This window comes from Lepidochelys olivacea (assembly GCF_965140295.1).
Source record: "Lepidochelys olivacea isolate rLepOli2 genome assembly, chromosome: 21".
Lineage (NCBI taxonomy): Eukaryota > Metazoa > Chordata > Testudines > Cheloniidae > Lepidochelys > Lepidochelys olivacea.
In genome coordinates, this window is record NC_140431.1 from 6,400,828 (window position 1) to 6,419,675 (window position 18,848).

The following is an 18,848-nucleotide window of genomic DNA, read 5'->3' on the forward strand; positions in this document are numbered from 1 at the left end:
TATCACAAGAGCTGGCGTTACTGGGAGCTGCTTGCGTCTTGCTCGTGCCAGTTGGTCTCACTGTCCTCCGTGTTGTTCCTAGGGAATTTAACATTAGAACAGGTGGTCTGATACCTGATTGGAAGCTTGATGGAGCCAGGCCTGAGACATGAGAGTAAAACCTACAAACTTGCTCGGTTCTTTCTTCTTCACATCAAAATTTTAACAAATCAAAATTCCTTTATCCCTGACCCATATTCTATGAAAATTTTTTTCATGATTATTTCTTCACTCCACCCTTTGTGTTAAATCATTATTTAACATTTAGAGTGTAATAGTCTGTACAGGTCTCAACCAGGGAAGGACTTCACTGTGCAATAGAAACATACAATGAAAAACAGTCCCTGCCACAAACAGTATACAATTGCAGTTTATACTTAATCCTAATGAATGCTGAAATTCCTGGTCTTTGCCAATTTGAGACTTTGTAGCTGGGGTCCAATGCAGTTCCTCCTGCTTTAAATGCAGAAGCCCTTACCCTCTGAGATGAAGGAGAATCTCCATTATCTCTTAGCACTATAGGGCCTATGACTGCATGCTACCCAGCATAAGGGCAATGGCAGCAGTTCATTACAATATGTGCTTACATCGTATCTTCTAACAATTTCCATACCTTTTGTAGCTCTTAATTAAACCTCACTTCATCTCTTTGAAGTCAGTAAGCATTGTGCTTATTGAGCGCTATCTGTGTACTCAGGGGCATACACCTGTAGAGGCTACTATGTCTTTGAAGAGCTCACCGTATTTACTGTAAACTGGATATGGCAAATACAATTCAGACATGTGATACGTGCGCTGAAGATATCATTTTATAGGAGCCCATTAATTAATAGAAATGACTAGAAAATATGGGAAAGAAATTGGGTAATCTACCTTTTTTGGTCAAAATTTGAACCAAACAGTTTTTCCTCAAAATTCAGAAAATTTTGACCAGGTACCAAAGTGGAAGAGAAGCAGGCTGAATTATTTGTGACTTTTTTGGGGAGGAGGGGTGTGTGATAAGTTCATCCTTTTTTATATTTGAAATTTCAATGATAAAAAAGTTGAAAAAACAAAGTTTTAAAAATGTCAATAACTGAAATAAAAAAATTCATTGGGTGGGGTGGAGGTACATGATCATGCCTTTGTGGAATAAATGAATTTCGGCGAGGAAAGGGAAGTCACACAAAGGACTTCTTGAATGAAAAAGTCATTAAACAACAATCAATGCCTATTACATAGACCTTTTCATCAGTAGCTCTCAAAGCACAAAGATGGTCAGTGTCATTATCCCCTTTTTACAGATGGTGAAACTGAGGCACAGGGCAGGGAAGTGGCTTGTCCAAGAGCACTCAGCAGGCCAGTGGCAAGTCAGGAAAAAGAATGCAGGAGTCCTGAGTCCGTCCCATGCACTATCCCCTAGGCTACAGCAAGGGAGCAACAGAGGTGAGATTAGATCTCATGAGTCTTGGACCCCCCATTGCTCTACCTATAGCCTACACTGCCTTTCAGAGATGGAACTAGAACCCAGGAGTCCTGGCTCTCTGCCTGCAAAGTGTATTCTGCACCACGCATAGTGCTGGTTAAATGTCCTTAATGTAATCCTGTGTAGGGGCAGCTCTTTTACTTAAAAAAGGCATTGATCCAACAGTAGAGAGAGAGAGGGAGAAGTAGCTTTACAAAAATCACAGCATTCAGAGTAACAGCCGTGTTAGTCTGTATTCGCAAAAAGAAAAGGAGGACTTGTGGCACCTTAGAGACCAACCAATTTATTTGAGCATGAGCTTTCGTGAGCTACAGCTCACTTCATGGATGCATACTGTGGAAACTGCAGAAGACATTATATACACAGAGACCATGAAACAATACCTCCTCCCACCCCACTCTCCTGCTGGTAATAGCTTGAAAGCTTATGCTCTAATAAATTGGTTAGTCTCTAAGGTGCCACAAGTCCTCCTTTTCTTTTTGCGAATACAGACTAACACGGCTGCTACTCTGAAACTTATCTAAAGTGATCACTCTCCTTACAATGTGTATGATAATCACGTTGGGCCATTTCCAGCACAAATCCAGGTTTTCTCACCCTCTGCCCCCACCCCCCCAAACTCACTCTCCTGCAGGTAATAGCCCATCCAAAGTGAGCACTCTCTTTACAATGTGCATGATAATCAAGGTGGGCCATGTCCAGCACAAATCCAGGTTTTCTCACCCCCCCACCCCCATACACACACAAACTCACTCTCCTGCTGCGTGTCCCTTTAAGAATAGACAGTGGTCCCGCTTCTCCTCCCTACAGACTACACTTCCCACCAGCCCCTGCGCCTGCAGGCTCCCCTCTCTGTCTCACTTTTCTCCGCGGTGCCTGATGGGTAATGCAGTTTTCTGGTGGGGCGGAGCTCGTGCAGCCACCTGACCGTCTCACATGACAGCAGCTGGCAAAGGGGCTGGTGGCTGCTGAAGGGGGAGCAGCTTCTGCTCTGTCCCGCTAGGCGGAAGCAGGGTTAGGTCTTTACCTCCATCAGTCCTAGTAGTAAGCAGAGGAAGCAACCATTGCGGAGTGTAGGAAGACTTTTCCCCCAGCCTGTGTGATGAGTGTGGCAGGACTCAGCTGTTCCTCCAGTGCAACTGCATGAAGATTGAAAGGCTAGGAAACGTTCTGGGTTTGGCTGTTGATTTATTTTATGTTCTTCTTCTTCATCCTGTGGATAATTCTTCTTTGGGACTAGTTATTTTTTAACTTGCTTTCACTGCAAGCCAACCAGAGGGGTGTACGTCTGCAAGAGGGAGCAGAAGTTATTAAGAAGCTAATTCTGTCTCTCTGAGCGGTACAGAGAAGGCCATGTCTGCAGGAGGAAGCAGAAAGTTATGCACTGTAGCTAGGTAATGGTATGCCCTTCTCTCTAAGTGAAGGGCATTCTGTATAAAACACTGTATCTCTAGGGAAGAGCAGAAAGTTATACAGAAACTAGACCACTCTGTCTGCGTGTGTTGTGCAGAGCAGATCATGTCTGTGAGAGGGGAAATAAGTATTTACAAACTTTGGCTAGCACATGTGTGTCCACTTCTGTGAGAGTTTTCCACAAGAGAAAGTGGTTTTGGCTCCCTCACCCCCTTGAGTTACATGTGCTCAGATTAGACTAAAGATGCTTGAATAATAAAGAGAGTGTGGTTGTGTTTAGTTGGTATAAAAATGGGGCACAATGACCATATGTTTAAAGTTCTGATCATTGGAGATGCTACAGTTGGGAAGACGTCGCTGGTGCAGCGATATGCCAACGACAGCTTCAACAAGCACTACAAATCCACCGTGGGAGGTGAGTGATCATCAAAAGGTAGCTGCATGCAGCGATCTATTTGTAAGGGGGAAATCAGCAAAACTTTCAAATACTGCTCCACTCTGTTCTAAACTATATGTTCAGTGTCTCTAAATGTGGAATATTTTCCCAGCTGGGGATGTGTATTTCCCTCTCCTCTTGGTATATTTTTCTGTGGATTGCGTTGTCATTCGCTAAATTATAATGTTTGTGCACTGCTTTGAAGGTTGGAAGTTCTGTGTCACTGTGAAGTATTATTAAGCTTATTACAACATGCTGGTTTGTAGTTAGAAATCCTTTGTGAGACTTTTCTTTCCTTGCTAGGGCTTCCATTATCTTCCCATCAGTAGTGTCTTACTGGGGCAAATTCTGCAGTATATATGTTGGCAAAACTCCTGTTGATATCAGGGAGAGTTTGACCTGAGTAAGAGCTGCAGGATTTGATTCCCGGAAAGATAGTAGTGGGCGACAGCTATCAGAAAGGAGAATACCTCCGACATCTTTTACCATTGCATGTTTGTCAGCAAGGATTTTTGTCAACAGGGCGAGCTGTCTCCTTCATGAGAAGGCCAAGAGTTTGTAATGGACTGGTCTAATGAAGGATTGAAGTGTGGAAGGTATTACTGTTGTCACAAAGGGGGAAATTAGGATGGTTGTATCTTAGCACTTACTATATGAGTGGACCACTGTGGCATAGTGTTGTTGTTGTGCCATTAAATAGCTGTTGTGTTCCATGTTCCACCCCAGAAGTGCCAGCGTTTCAGTGCTGGTTGAAGAGATCACTGTATCTACTTCGTGGTCTAAATTTTCAAAAGAGATTTTGGGTGCAAAGAGACCAGATTTTTAGAGGGTGGATGCCTGGGACTTCCTGAAAATTAGGTCTTTTTATACTGGGCTCCCAGAATCAATAGTCACTCTTGAAAATGTAGGCCATAATTTATCTCGTGTTTGTAAAGTGCTCTGGGGTCATTTTAAGATGAAAAGTGTTGTAGAAATATACTGTATTATTCTTATTTATTGAGGGTCCTTTGCTCATAGACAGAGATGTGAACATTGTTTCTCTTATACCCTCCAGCAGTAAAAACCTGAAGTAACTCAACAAAAGGAGCACTTTTCAGCCTGCAAGTATAATATTTTGCATTTCCTTCAGCATCATACAACTGAGGACCTCCTGTTGCTTTACACCTGTTATTTAATTAGGCCCCTGTTGACAGATGGGCTAGTAATTTTTCTGATCTTACAGAAAAGGATCTGGGCAGCCTGACTCTAGCCACTTGAGCACAAACACATCCCAATGAGGTCTAACTCTGAGGCCTCTAATCATTACAAACTGCCCAATGAACCTGAAGCCAGCTTCTCTTTAAGGCCCTCTCTATTCTGGGAGCACTGGCTACGGTTGGTGGTTGGGTATGGGAACTGCTTTGGAATACGTTTTCCAAGGCGCCTTTAATCACTGTGGGCTTGTTGCCCGTGGTGGAAAGGAATATTGTTTAAATGGCCGTCCTAGCAGCATGGCTGCTACAAACAAACCTGCTAGCGAATGTATGTTACAACTTCTTAACACTGCTAGGCAACAGTTTTGAGGTCCTATCTCCACTGTAGAATCAGCTGTGCTGGAGGACCCAGTGATGACACCTTAGGCCTGGTCTACACTGGGGGTGGAGGGCGGGAATCGATCTAAGATATGCAACTTCAGCTACGAGAATAGCTTAGCTGAAGTCGACGTATCTTAGATCGACTTAGAATCACTTACTTCGCGTCCTCGCGGCACGGGATTGATGGCGACCACTCCCCCGTCGACTCCGCTTCCGCCTCTCGCCCTGGTGGAGTTCTGGAGTCGACGGCAGAGCGATTGGGGATCGATGTATTGTACTACACTAGACACGATAAATCGATCCCTGATAGATTGATCACTACCCGCCAATGTGGCGGGTACTGTAGACATGGCCTTAGTTCCGTGACATGGTTAATGCTTGGCCTTGGCCTTGTTTCCCTAGTTTATAACATAGTTGAAGCCACTCTAGCAGAAACTAAATTTCTGTGTGCAATGAAACCATGCTAGTTATGGCCAGGTTGGAAGACTGGTGTCAAGAATGGTATCCATACTTTGAACACATTTTAGCAACCTGGGATACACAGATAGCTCCCATGTAAACAGGATCGCAATAGACTTTCATCCTGAATTCCTCAGAGGAGAGATTTTGGGTGAGCACAAGGTTAGCACGATTGGAGAACACAGTTAAGAGTGTTTGACACTTCAAAGGCTAAGTGGGTCCTTGAATTTTTAGTGATGGTACCATGTGTTAATTAACTCAGTTGTGAAGTGTGATGTAGATGCAACCCAAATATTTGTTCCATGATGCAAATGTCTGAGTCCTGTTTATGCTAGAATTTAAGGCTGTGTTATGTAACATTGTTAAATCACTACTAAACATTTAAGTATAGACTTACACTAAAATGGAACTGTGTGTTAATTGTCTTGGGGACAAGCGCATCATAACAGAGACTCGCAACACAGTTGACTTTTTTGCATACAGGACCTTAATAGCGTGTGGAAGCAATCCTGTGTTTGAAAACATCGTCCAGCACACCTCTGAACGCTAACATAGCAGGGCTGAATAACAGGCCAAGTGAAGGAGGCACTAAGGCTCCATCCAAACGGTGTCCGAGTGGGACAGAATAATGGAGGCCAGTGTTGGTGCTTTTCCTCTTTTTCAAAGCACACGCTTACTTTAATCTCTCTGCTGGAGAATTCAAGATGAAGAACTCGGTCAGAGGTGGTTAAACTGGGGGCCTGCACCCCACTAAGGCCATGATGTACAAAGTGCCTGGATTTGGTCTTGTAAAACGGGCACTTACATACAGCTTTGATCATTTGCAACAGCGGGGGGATGCATTTTCTCTCTGTGTCCTCAGTCGTTAGAAAATGAATCCCTAGCTTCAGAAAGTTTCAGAACCGCTGAACTAGATATTAGCTCAACTGGACAGCCTTCCTTTGGATTGCAGCCTATCCGATTTGTGTCAGTCCTGAGAAATGTAGGTCAGGTGTGTGTATTTATGCTCACTGGGCACTTGTTGGGATTGGTTTGGTTTGGAGTGGGGAGGTTGTGTGTGAAAGGAAAAACTGTGCCCCAAGTAACAAAAAACACCTCTGAATTGTTTCAGGCAGCACAAAATGGAGACAAGTAAAAACAAAACAAAAAATTGGCTAATTTTGTACATTCTTGGGCATTTATGAAGAACCAGCAAGAGCTTCTGACAGATGGCCGTGCTTATTTTTAATGCATTGATACATTTTGCTTTATTAAAAGAGTATTAAACATAGCTGTTTGCCATTTTCTTCAGTTTTGATCTAGGATCAATAATTTTTTTAAAAGGCAAGATTAGCAAGGCTGACCTTTCATTTCAAACTATCCTCATTGTGTATATTGGCCCCTAATCAAAATGAACTGATTAGTTCTGCCTGCCATTGAAACTGTGTATCAAGGGCACAAAGTGTGCAATCCAAATACACATGACTGAAATGAAAAGTAAATCCAGATGATTGGGGGAGGGGAGATCTCCTGTAAAGCTCTCTGTGTAATAAGATTACCTGTATCTTTTTTTTTTTTTTTTTTTTTTTTTAGTTTACATTGTTATTTCTCAAGATCAGGTGCTGGAGAGGGCTTATTCTTCAGAACTCTCCCTGCGAATTTAATTTTCCTTTGATATTGATATTATTTATTATTTACTCTACTGCAGCGCCAAAGTACCCCAGCCGTGGCCCAGGACCCCGTTGTGCTAGGCGCTGTACAAACAGAACAAAAAGGCTCTCTCTGCCCCAAAAGAGCTTACAGTCTTAAGCCATGGTGCTTGCCCAGCATTGCTAGTTGAGCATGAGACGTGCAAGTGGGGTTTTGAGTCCCATTCTGCAAATCAAAAGCTTTGGGTGGGATTTTCACAAATGTTAGTGGTGGCCCGAATAATGATCCTGTTGAAGTCAGTGCTGGCTTTGGCAGGAGCAGAGTTAGTCCAACAGCGAGCTAATCCCACCTTGTTTGCCTCTTTCCTAAAGGACAGCATGGCTGCATTCTGTGCCACAGTCTGGGGCATATCTTGCACCAGATCAGCCCCAGCAGTGCTAGCAAGTGGGAGTGCTATAGTACTGAAGGCCCGGGTGTGGTGTTGTGTTGTAATAAGCTTAATAACCCTGCTCAAAGTGGCTGTGAACAACATGGCAGTGAAAATCCGAGTGCTTTTTCTATGCTAGTGCTGCTGCAGCCAGTGCTGGTGGAGCTGCAATGGCAAGAACTTCCCACAAAATGCTGATGTAGACAAAGCTATAGCCAGCGTGATACACCGACAGCAGAGGGAGCAGGACGGACATGGGGTTGGCTGTGCCCAGGGAAAGAATAAATGAAAGCAGGGTGTAGAAGGAGAAAAGTCAAGTGTGGCATTCATGTTACGGTCCACTACCAATTGCCATTGCTAGTAAAGCATCCATCAGTTGTAAAGCAAGATGCCTGTAACCACTGATACAAGTGGGTGGGGGAAACGCACAATGGTTTTACATAATCCCTAATCAGATTTCCTCTCTCTTTGGGGCCTTGCAGTGGATTTTGCTCTGAAGGTGGTGCAGTGGTCGGAGTCCGAGACTGTGCGACTTCAGCTATGGGACATTGCAGGTGAGCTCAGACAAGCCGCTGGAGTCAGTCGAGACAGAGTTTCCAAGTGTCCAACTTGTTTGACTTTTTTTTTCTTCTTCAGCAAAAGACCCTTAAAAAACCCAATAACTTTATTTTGGGCTGGCAAAAACAAAGCTTCTGTTTTGTGGTGTAGGTTTTGTTTTTTGTTTTTTCCAACGGTGATTAAATGTTGAATCATGTGGCTAGTCTAGAGAGAACACATCAGCGTGGATTGATAAATTCCACAGCACTCTTTCCACTGTTTTAAAGGAACACAGACTGAATGGGGAGAGAGGGAAGGTGATGTGTATCAGGATGGAGCGTTTTATCTCTCTAGTCCCCTGTCTGAATACAGCATGGGCTGGTTGCCATGAGTAGAGTGCTGATTCTCCGCTCCCTCAGGGCTAAATCAGGAGTAACTCCCACTGCTATGAGAGAAAATATGGGCCCTGAAAGTTACCATCTGATGGCTGTTTGGTGGCCTGTGTGAAAAGAGTAGTGGTTTCCTAGAGAATAAGTGTCCATATTAGAGATGGGGAGGCCAGCAATCAAGTGCTCATGGAAACAGGATTCTCCTACAGGCCCTGGAGGTGGTTGGTCTGGGTTGGGGTGAGGCGCATTGTTTGAGAGACAGTGGGATGGAGAAAACTTTCATCGCAACTGCATCTGCCACTGTAGAGAACCAGAAGAACTCAGCTTCCAGCACTATCCAAGTTTAGCATCAAAAAAGAAAGGAGACAGAACGCTGTCTCGGGGGGGGGGGGGGTGCAGGCAGGGTACAGGGTTGGAGCATGGAACTGTGGGACTGGGTGACTGAGTGAAACTCCTAGCTGTGGCTTTATCCTGTTTCAGTATTTCTGTGTGTGTGCACATCACAGGCATCAATCTAATCATTAAAAAAGGAGAAGTTGTGCCAATCGCATCAGCATGCAGATGTCAGCTAAAAACCCAAGAAGCCATTTATGGTTTGTGGGACTAATGGCTACTGCATTGTTGTTTAACCCCCAGCAATGTGCTCAGGGCTGTACAAGACGCTCAGATACTGCCAGTCCCTGCCCTGCTGTGCTTACAGTCTAAAAAGCACACAGGGAAGGTAGCAGTTGAGAGGTAGGTAGAGAGTGTATTGTTGCTAACCCCTTGCCAGCATAAGAGCCTGTAAGTGCTACCAAATCTTCAGTGCTGTGTTGTGGCAACACAATCATCATCCACCCCGTGGTATATAATGGTTTGCCTGTGTCGATTTGACCAAGTCCCATTTCAGTTGTGTTAGTGAAGCATGTAACAGGAGTGGTTCATAGTTTGGTCCTGTCTACAAGGTGGGGCACTGCTTCAACACAGATTGTGGCTACCTAGACGGCTTATACCAATGCAGCTGTGCTGCTGTCAACTCTCTAGCAGAGCCGCTCTAAGCTGATGGGAGAGCTCTCTCGTCAACTTAATTAATCCACCCCTAACGAGCGGCAGGAGCTACTGTCAGGAGGAGAAGCTCTCCTGCTGACGTAGCACGGTCCACGCCGACACTTAAGTCGGTGTAAGTTATGTTGCTCGGGGGAACTGCTTATTCACACCCTTGAGCATCACAAATTCTATCGATGTAAGTGGTACTGTAGACATACCTACAGTCGTTTTGGTAGCACAGTGAGGCCCTAAGTGCTTGTTCACCCGGTGGTTAAACCTGTACCGCACCAGCTGCGTAGTTAGCAGGGTCCTAGCAGTTCCTTTAACTCACATGGATAGGTTATTTTCTGAGAACAGTGCTCATAACATTACAAGATGTATACAGCACGTAGCCTATAGCACTGTTGTGCTTGCACATGCTTCAGAAAAAATCCCTGTGACTAGAACCCTCTGAACAGCTGAGTTTAGACCAAGTATTGCTGCTGTTAGCCAGGCTTCACCATGGATGAGGTAAAGCTGCAGGTGGGAAATGAGGTGAGCTTAAATGGCCACGAAAATGACCATGAGAGGAAAGTGGTTGGAAAACAGAGGCTTGGGAGACGTGTGACTTGAGCACATTGGTGGTGGGGGAGGAACTTCTAAGCTCTAATATCAGCTATGCTGCTGAACTGCGTGGGCAAGACACTGGTCTCCGTACCTCAGTTTCCTCATCTCTAAAATGGGGATAGTGATACTTCCTTCTTCAGAGGGGTACTTGGAGGCACAGTGTGAGGTGGCTGGCCCTAGCTGGCTGCAACTGGGGCAAATCCTCAGCATGGACCAATCCAAAAAGGCGATCTTTAAAAAAAATCTTTCCCCTCTTCTCTCCCTCTCCGCCCATGCAGGGCAGGAACGCTTCACATCCATGACCCGGCTGTACTACAGAGAGGCATCGGCCTGCGTTATAATGTTTGATGTCACTAACTTCAGCTCGTTTGGCAACAGCCGGAGGTGGAAGCAGGATTTGGACAGCAAGCTCACACTGCCAGATGGAAGCCCGGTGCCCTGCTTGCTGCTGGCTAATAAGGTGAGCAAGTCTAGATGGACCTCGGGTGTATGCGTGTTTGAGGAAAGGGGGTTTAAATTGAAGTGAGGAAGATGGCCTTCTCCACTAGACTTCACCAGAGCTGTTACATATCTTGTGGTCTCGCTAATCCCTTCCTTGGTCGTTCACCTTTATCTGGCAAGGATCTTGTGATTAAAATGCTGAGCCAGGGCAGTGCTGCTCCTTACCTGGCACCATTTTTACTTAGCTTGTAAAGTTTTGAGGAAGGTGGATCAGTTCAGGAGACCTGGTCATTCCTTGGCTGGGCAGACATTCGGACAGTATTGGCTTCTACGGTATGTCTGTACTGCCCAGGAAGGTGTGATTATAACACGGGCATTTAACCTATCTAGCGCAGGTAACAGTAGCAGTGAAGATGCAGCGGCATGGGCTAGCCAGGGTTCCCAGCTGCCTTGTACTCTGGCTGGTTGCCCATGCTAACGCCCATCCACTGCATCTCCACTATTATTGTTATCAGTGCAAGCTAAATTAAAGCTAGTATGGGTATACCTGCTTGCACTACAATCACCCCTTGGCTTGCACTTACCTCTAGATTGAAAGTGGCTTTTTTTTAATCCCCCTTCCCCTCTGAGATAATTGATCCCAAGAACAATCTGGGTACAGGGAAGAGTGAAGAGCAAGTGGGGCACAGCTGGGAGTTTCTTCAAATTCCTCCCAAACCACTTGTGTTTAAGTAGGTGTTAGATAAGCTTGTGAGGTGGAAATCATCCAAACAGATTGGTTAGTCCTGCAGGAACTTTTTCTTCCCAATGTGTTGTGCAGGATCAGCCTCTGCATAGCTAGATTTCCTCCCTCTGGTCTGATTTGTGACTGGTTCCCCTGTTAGCATTTGTCACTTCCACTTTGTTTACAACTTTGAGTTATTTCTTCTAGCCTGGGCTAAACATTGGAGAATGTGTTCGAGGAGACAGTCCTGCATTGACAGGAAGGATAGATTGAATGGGATTCCCCCCCTCCCCCTTGGGGTTTATACTGCCATCCATCACCACAGTATCTGAGCACCTTCCACACCTGGTTTCCATGATTCTCCTTGTGGAATTGGTGAGTCAGCAAAATGGTTCATTGAAGATCCGTCAGAAGAGATGGATTGTTATGTCCTTTTGTGAGCAGATTTTCAGATCATACCCATGCTGGGGGCTTGGACTGTTTGCAAAACCATCTTGAAAAGCACTCTGAAACCAGTTCAGGCTAACACTTAAAGATGGGTGGGCTGTCCATTGTGGATGGAGCCATACCATGTTTAGACTGGGCTCTAGCCTCACTGGCTGCTTAGGCTACAATGTGATTTATAAACTGAGCTTAAAAAGGGTCTCATTGGCCAAGTTCTGTGTTGAAACAGAATCAGTCGGACTTAATACAACTCTTTGAGGTTGGTTAGTCAATGTCAGAGCGAGCCTTATATAGACAGAGCTTTGGCCGATGCCTAATATTCTGAGTTGCTTCCTCGTCCTCCGTTGGAGTGTGGTTTGCTGTGTGCTGTCGGATGGCTACTGTGTCTTGCCCCACGGGCAGCACCAGTTTAGATTGCCAGGTATCACTTTCAGAACCGGCAGCAGAGAGTTCTCCCATGAGGGCTCCGTGTCTGGAATCTGCTCCTTCTGCTGCGTAATCAGAGCCAGAGTGTGGCGGCTTTCAGAGGGTTGCAAAGCTTTTCTGTCCACACAGATCTTTAATTTGCACCAGGTTAGGATGAATACGTATGGCAGGGCAGGGAAAGGGTTAGTATTCTAATGAGGTCACCTATATGGGTGACCTGAGACTTCCCTTGCTGAGAGAGATGCCATCTGTGTATTGCTGCTCAGTGTCAAGTTTCATTGTTCAAATCGCTTGCTGCTGCTTTTTTGTTTAATGATTTATTTCTCTTGTATTTAAAAAACCCCAATCTTCTGTGGCTACAGGGGTGTCCCTTCTTTGTGCTGATATCAGCTCTGTGGCCCCTTCAAGGTCCAGATTGGTGAGGCTTGTCTAGTTTGAGTGATAAGGTCTAAAATTCAAGGTGAGCTAAGAGCTGATTATCAAAGGCATGATAAAGGGGACAGCGTGTTATACAATCATTCTCCTTCTCATTGGGGAGAACACCTCCTCCTGGTAGCAGAGTTTAAAGAGTGCAGGCTCTGTCTGCACTAAGGAAATCCGCACCAGTGCAACTAAATGAGTGTAACTGTTCCAGTGCGAACCCCGAATGGAGATGCACTGCACCTTACTTCTCTATGACAGGTTTCAGAGCAGCAGCCGGGTTGGTCCGTCTCCGCAAAACGCACAGGAGGACGTGGGGCACCCTAGAGACTGACCCATTTATTTGAGCATGAGCTTTCGTGAGCTACAGCTCGCTTCATCGGATGCATCCACTTCTCTACTTTAGCATCCGTGTAACTGCATGAGTGTAGTTAGGTTGATGTGAATTTTCTTGATGTAGACAGAGCATTTCCTAGCCTGGATGAGTGAGAACATTTCTCTTCCCCACTGCTTGCTGTCTCACTCTGGACAGATCTCCAGCACATGCATGCTTGTGCCAGATTACTCTCAAACCAGATAAACATATGGGCTGTTACATTATCCCACTAGGAACCCCTATCTGATCATGCTCTCAAGGATGGGAAGGGTTGGCACTCCATGCTATCTTTTGCTTAAAATAAATAAATAAAACAACTCCTTTTAAAGTGACCAACTCTTTTTTTTTTTTTTTACACAGTGCGACCTTTCCCCGTGGGCAGTGACCAGGGAAGAGATTGATCGGTTCAGCAAAGAGAACGGTTTTTCTGGCTGGACTGAAACATCTGTCAAGGAAAATAAGAATATTAATGAGTCTATGCGGTAGGTATGATGGCTTCTCGGAGTGCCTCTAAAGCAGGGATACTCAGATTGAGGCTCAGAAGCCGCAAGTGGCTCTTTAATGTGTCTCCTGCGGCTCCTTGCAGCACATGTTATTAAAACACCATGTAATTTAATAATTAACTCATCAAAGTTATTATCCAATCAGGATGTTTTTACTATGTTGTTAACCAATTGTAGTTGATAACCTAATACTTGGTTAGTCATTTTGCTCTGAGAATTATATAAAAACAGTAAATGAAACCATGAATTCACACAACTGTTGCTCTTTGGGGTAATGTCGATTGCTAATTTGGCTCCTGAACCACTGAGGTCTGAGAATCACTGCTCTAAAGGGTTAACCTCCTAAGGAACTGAGCACACTGTTGGCATTTATCATATAGCAGTAATAATGTGTAAGTTAGTCTAAAGGGAAACTGCTGCTGGAAAGGTCAGAAGTTATCGTGCTGTGACAGGCATTGGGAAATACAGGGTTTAACAAAATACAGTAGATATTTTTCATCTGCCGTCTCTATTGGGAGAATGGGAGCGGGGTGTAAGAGACTGGAGATCTGTTTGAAACACAGTTATCCTTCAGTGGAGTTATCCCAGCAGAGAACTTGGCCCTTTTACTTTTCCTAGGGCTTATGAAAAGGTGTTGGATTCTCATTCCTGGACACCAAAGCTCTCTGCTCTCATAATGGCTATGGCAGGAAAATGCAGACTTCCCCATCAAAGCCTGCGGCTGTGCCTTGATCCGGAACAGGGGGGGCTCACCTCCAGAGGTGGGGAGGGTACTTCAGTCTCCATGATTTGTTCAGTCACTGGCCTCTCTACTGATGCTGCCAGCATATGAACCAGCTAGTGTCCCTGATGGTGGTTTGTGCTGGGGACACTTGTCCACAGGAAATTGGATTGAGAGCTGTAATTTGTATTACCTAGTATTGTCCCTTTAAGTCCACAGCAGCCGGCTCTGGCCCATAGGAATGGTGGCTATATCTAGTTATGGACCAGACTGTAGGGGTGTAGTCTCTTGCTGCTTGTTACATCATGTATGTTGTTTCCTAGAGTCCTTATTGAAAAGATGATGTCGTCATCCATGGGTGATGGAGACCTCTCTGTTTCTGGCCACGGAGATTATATTAACATAAAAGATGCTTCCCAACCTGGCTGGGGATGCTGTTAGCTATGCTCACTTCTCCGTCTGCATCAGAGCAAAAGGGAATGTCTTTTTCACTGGTACTGGCTTTATTAAGTGGTGAAGAATTGTCTCCTGTTCAGCACACACTGGCTCTCAGTAAAGCGTTGCAGTCAATGACTGTGGGAGAATTCCTCTTTATTCCAGCACGGTAGCCACCTAAAGCTCTCTGCTGCTCCTATCGTTTGCTTTGTGTCTCCTGATTCCTGACATGGCGTTACAGTAACTCCTCATTATTTCATATTCTGGATCTGTGTATGACTAATTTATCTGTTGTGGAAATGCCCAGGACTCTGTCAGCTGTGGCAATCATGCTTTGGTTGAAAGAGGACGCTCTCGGGTCGCCAAAATACCTACTGGGGTGTTGCCTGATCTGCAAAATGGATTGGTGTGAATTTGAGAGATTCTGTAGCACAGCTTTCATGTGTGTACATTGACTGCAGTGCTTAGTTTGTCCCGGCCTTCTGCTCTGTCTCAAGAATTGCCTCATTGCCTTTTGCCAGTTATCCCTTTTTGTCCCTCTACCCCATACATATAACTCTTCTGATGCCACTTTATTAGGACATCCGGTGGTGAATGAGAAAAAGGTTGTAAGCCCCCTTGTGTTGTAGAACAACAGTACTCTTTGCTTTTATAGCACCTTCCATTCTGCCATCTCCAGTAGCTTCACAAATGCTGATGAATTACTTCCTTGTAACCATTCTGCCGTGGTGAGTAAAGCCTTTGGTGGTAGTCATGGTACGGTTCACTGAAAGCCCAGCTGCTGCTTTTGGCGATCCAAGGAAAAGCAAAGAAAGGGACTTAACTGGTCAGAAGGAAATAATGGAGAAAACTCCTATTTGCCCTTTTGATGCCTGTTGTTCTCCCTGCATATTCTACATGTGATCATGGCTGCTGACTGACTTTGGGGCAAAACATTCAGATGGTTTCATAAAAGCACATATTTGACAGTTTCCAATAAAGGAGTTAATATGGATCTCGGCCCAGTAAAGCAGTGGTTACATGAATTGAGGTGGTTCAGTTTTTAATCCTAACTTAAAATAAGGGCAAAATGAATCCTCTGAAACAGGGGTGGCATTTTTCTGTGGCGGATTCAATAAGGAGGCTGTTTGGAGGAAGGATATTAAAGGGCTACTGTCAAATAAGAGAATGATCTGAACAGAGGACAGTGAGCCAGGAACATATGGGATCCATTGCTTGCTATGGGAGTGATCTCTTCTGTGGCCTTTAGTAAACCACTTCACCCTTCGTTTTATATATATATATATATATATATATATATATATATATATATATATATATATATATATATATAAAACGGGACTAAAATGGGACTAATTACCCTGATACCACAAAGAGCTGAAGACTAATGAATGCTTGTAATGTACTTTGGACTTGAAATGTTCTATATAAATGATGAGTAATAAGGAATTTAGGCCCAACATTTTGTTAAAGGATAAAATCCATAGGAGAATAGGACACAAGCAAAATCCAAGGATTTTGTTGTGTTAAGTGCATTTAAATATTCCATCACTGTGCAGTCAGGATTCACAGTAAACCCAAACTGTGCAGAAGGTATGAGAGAACTGGAAAGAGGAACTAACCAGCAATGAAGTAGAACTGACCAGTCTAATTTTATTGTCTAAACAAAGTATAATACAAAAAGTAAAAAGCCTAAAATATAAATAAATTGGATTTTAAAAATCCTATTTCTATTTTTAGAAGCCTAAAGATTAAATAGGAAAAGTAAAAGGTCTTGTTTTTAAAAGGGTTGATCTTGACAGCGTTCCTCATGATGTTGATGATAATACCTAGCACTCTGCATCCATAGATCTCAAAGTGCTTTACTAGGGAGATCACTATTAATATTCCCATTTCACAGATGGGGAAACTGACGCACAGGGAAGGAAGTGACTTGCCTATGATGGCACAGTAAGCTAGTAGCAGAGTCAGGAATTGAACCCAGCTCTCCTGAGTTAAGTCCAGTGCCCTACCCAGTAGGCAATATTGCCTGGAGGAATAGATTTAATCACACGTGGTGATGCGCTTTAACCTGATATTCAGCGGCAGCTCTACAGTGCCTGGGTCTCTTAATTTTGCATAGGTCACTGCCTCTCAAAAATAAGCAAAAAGCTTGAAATCCTTAAAGGTTTCTCATATGCAAGACATAAAGATCTGCCCAAGAGCCATGGAATGCTGGTATGTGCACAGATTTGGGGGGGCTTTTTTTGTTTTCACATATAATTCACTGCTTGTTAACTGCTCAATAGGCGCAATAGAAAAAATGAGTGTCAAAAATCAACCCAGTGCAGCAAAGAATGGTCTTTGTTTGTTTTCCTGTTTGGCTGAGTTTTTAAACAGCTCTCAATCTGACTGTGCAAATTTGTGTTTTCAGAGCTGTGTCTCTGACACACAAGGCACTTAAAACAAAAAAGCAAGCTTGTTGTTAACCTTTGTTTAGTTCTTCTGCAAGACAAACTCTGGTTCAAAGTCCCCATCTAAACTCAGGTTTTGCTATGTTAGGCAACCAGTCTTAATGTTTTGTGAGACTGTTTCTGCTCATGTGATTGTCTTGTCTTGTCCATTGTGGTTGGGAGACTTAAGCTTAAAAGTTTGATGGGTGTTTTAATGTGAGACCAAGGTTTCTAAAAAATGATTAACAAAGTTATGCCCCATCTATGCAGGTTTGTATAGCCGTTCTAGGAGAAACATGGTAGGAAACTGTTTTTAAGCAAAGAGACTGTGGATTTTCATCTTATTGGTGCTTATTATGACTTTGTACTCTTTTTGCATGATTCTGTGCCAATTGACCTCTTTCCCCCTTCCCCCTGGTTATTGCTTCATTTCAGAGATCTTTGGTCTGTACCCATGGGACTCAGATTGTTAGATTTAGTTACACATTTTTAAATTGTGAAACTTGGATTACTACAAATCTACCAATAACTAGAAAATTTTACTGCAGTAAAACTTCCAGGTGATGAATACAGTTCAAAGAGCCAGTCAACCATATAAAAACTCTTGAGTTCTTTTTATTGTTTTTTGTTTAAACTATTTGCTGTTATGCATAGTCTTGCATGGACTTTTTTTATAGACAAGATTCCGATTAGTGTTTCTTAAGTTACAGTATTACTTTGTTTATATGAAAAGGAAAAAGCTGGTGATTTCTTCTGTAACCATCAGTAACCAAGGCAGTTTTGAAACAAATTTGTAATAAACATTCTGACATTTTTACTCTTGCTTGTTTAGTAGTTATTGGTTTCCTGTCTAAACAGTCCTAAGTCAGATAAGTTCACAAGTCCAAAACAAAAATATTTCACTGTCAACAACTGTATCTGTAAAGAGAATTGTGTGTATGAACATTGAACTGTTCCCTCTCTGCCCCAAAAATAAGGTTTCTGTCCTACAATGCCAGCAACACAAATGGGTCCGTTTCACGTAAATACACTGCTGTTATGAGATTGTGTTAAGGGTTCTATTTGTTAACTTTTGTTGACGCTTACGAATTCAGAGATTTAAACTTTTGTGTACCACTCTGAGCCTACCTATGCTACATCATGTACAGCGGCACTGCTGTAGTGCTTCTGGTGAAGATGCTCTTAGCTGACGAGAGAGCTCTCCCATCAGCTTAATAATCATAGAATATCACTCCTGCCTCTGCGAGAGGCCCGTAGCTATGTCGGCAGGAGATGCTCTCCCACTGACATAGCACTGTCTACACCTGCGCTTAGGAGGATGGCTTATTCACACCTGTGAGTGATGTTATACTGAAGTAATTTGTTATGTAAACATAGTCTGAGTCTTTCAAGCTCTGCTGTTTCTAAGGAGTCTGCAGCTTCACCTATAGTTTTCTTATGTACTGCATGGGTACACTGTGATGATCATAGCTTGTGTCCCTTCAGCTTTGTTTATATTGGGAAACTGCTGTATTTAGGGGAACAAAAGAAGATGGAGATGAGTTGGCAGGTGTACCCACAGGTCAGAAGTAAAGGCAGCATTTTTCATCCCTGTTCACATTTGAGGCCTAAAGCCATTTTATCCTTGGCCAATAGTGCCTGTGCATGATTTCAGATCACATTACTATTCTTTTGAACAGAGCAGTATTTGCAGCTGTTGAATTTCACCATGTGTTTTGGATTCAAATGAGCCAAGCACCTGCAGCCCAGCTTCCTGCATTTTGCCTAATTTCTACCTGCTGTCAAGGTTGTGCTTACTGCCTACTAAAGCTGAGCTAGCTTAGGAAAATATTACACACCACTGGTGCAACGATGAAATCCAAACCAGCCACAATTCATCTACTTGCAGCTTTCCACATGGAAAATTTTATACACGGAGGCCTTGAT

At 43.7% G+C, this 18,848-nt stretch overlaps 1 protein-coding gene across 1 annotated transcript; it reads left to right on the forward strand.

Annotated features, from left to right (window-relative positions):
- Positions 1 to 2,447: 2,447 nt before the first annotated feature.
- On the forward strand, positions 2,448 to 15,782 carry RAB29 (RAB29, member RAS oncogene family). Its single transcript, XM_084611078.1, has 5 exons — positions 2,448 to 3,332; positions 7,925 to 7,996; positions 10,279 to 10,460; positions 13,192 to 13,313; positions 14,379 to 15,782. Exons 1-5 carry the CDS (start codon positions 3,209 to 3,211, stop codon positions 14,494 to 14,496), a joined length of 618 nt encoding a protein of 205 aa, XP_084467204.1. The 5' UTR covers positions 2,448 to 3,208; the 3' UTR covers positions 14,497 to 15,782.
- The last annotated feature ends 3,066 nt before the right edge of the window (positions 15,783 to 18,848 follow it).

Bases quoted from the DNA above. Each gene is read 5' to 3' on its own strand.
- RAB29 (XM_084611078.1), top strand. From the start codon at position 3,209: ATGGGGCACAATGACCATATGTTTAAAGTTCTGATCATTGGAGATGCT. The intron at 3,333-7,924 runs GTGAGTGATCAT...GGGGCCTTGCAG, and splicing joins CTACAAATCCACCGTGGGAG to TGGATTTTGCTCTGAAGGTG. The intron at 7,997-10,278 runs GTGAGCTCAGAC...CCGCCCATGCAG, and splicing joins TCAGCTATGGGACATTGCAG to GGCAGGAACGCTTCACATCC.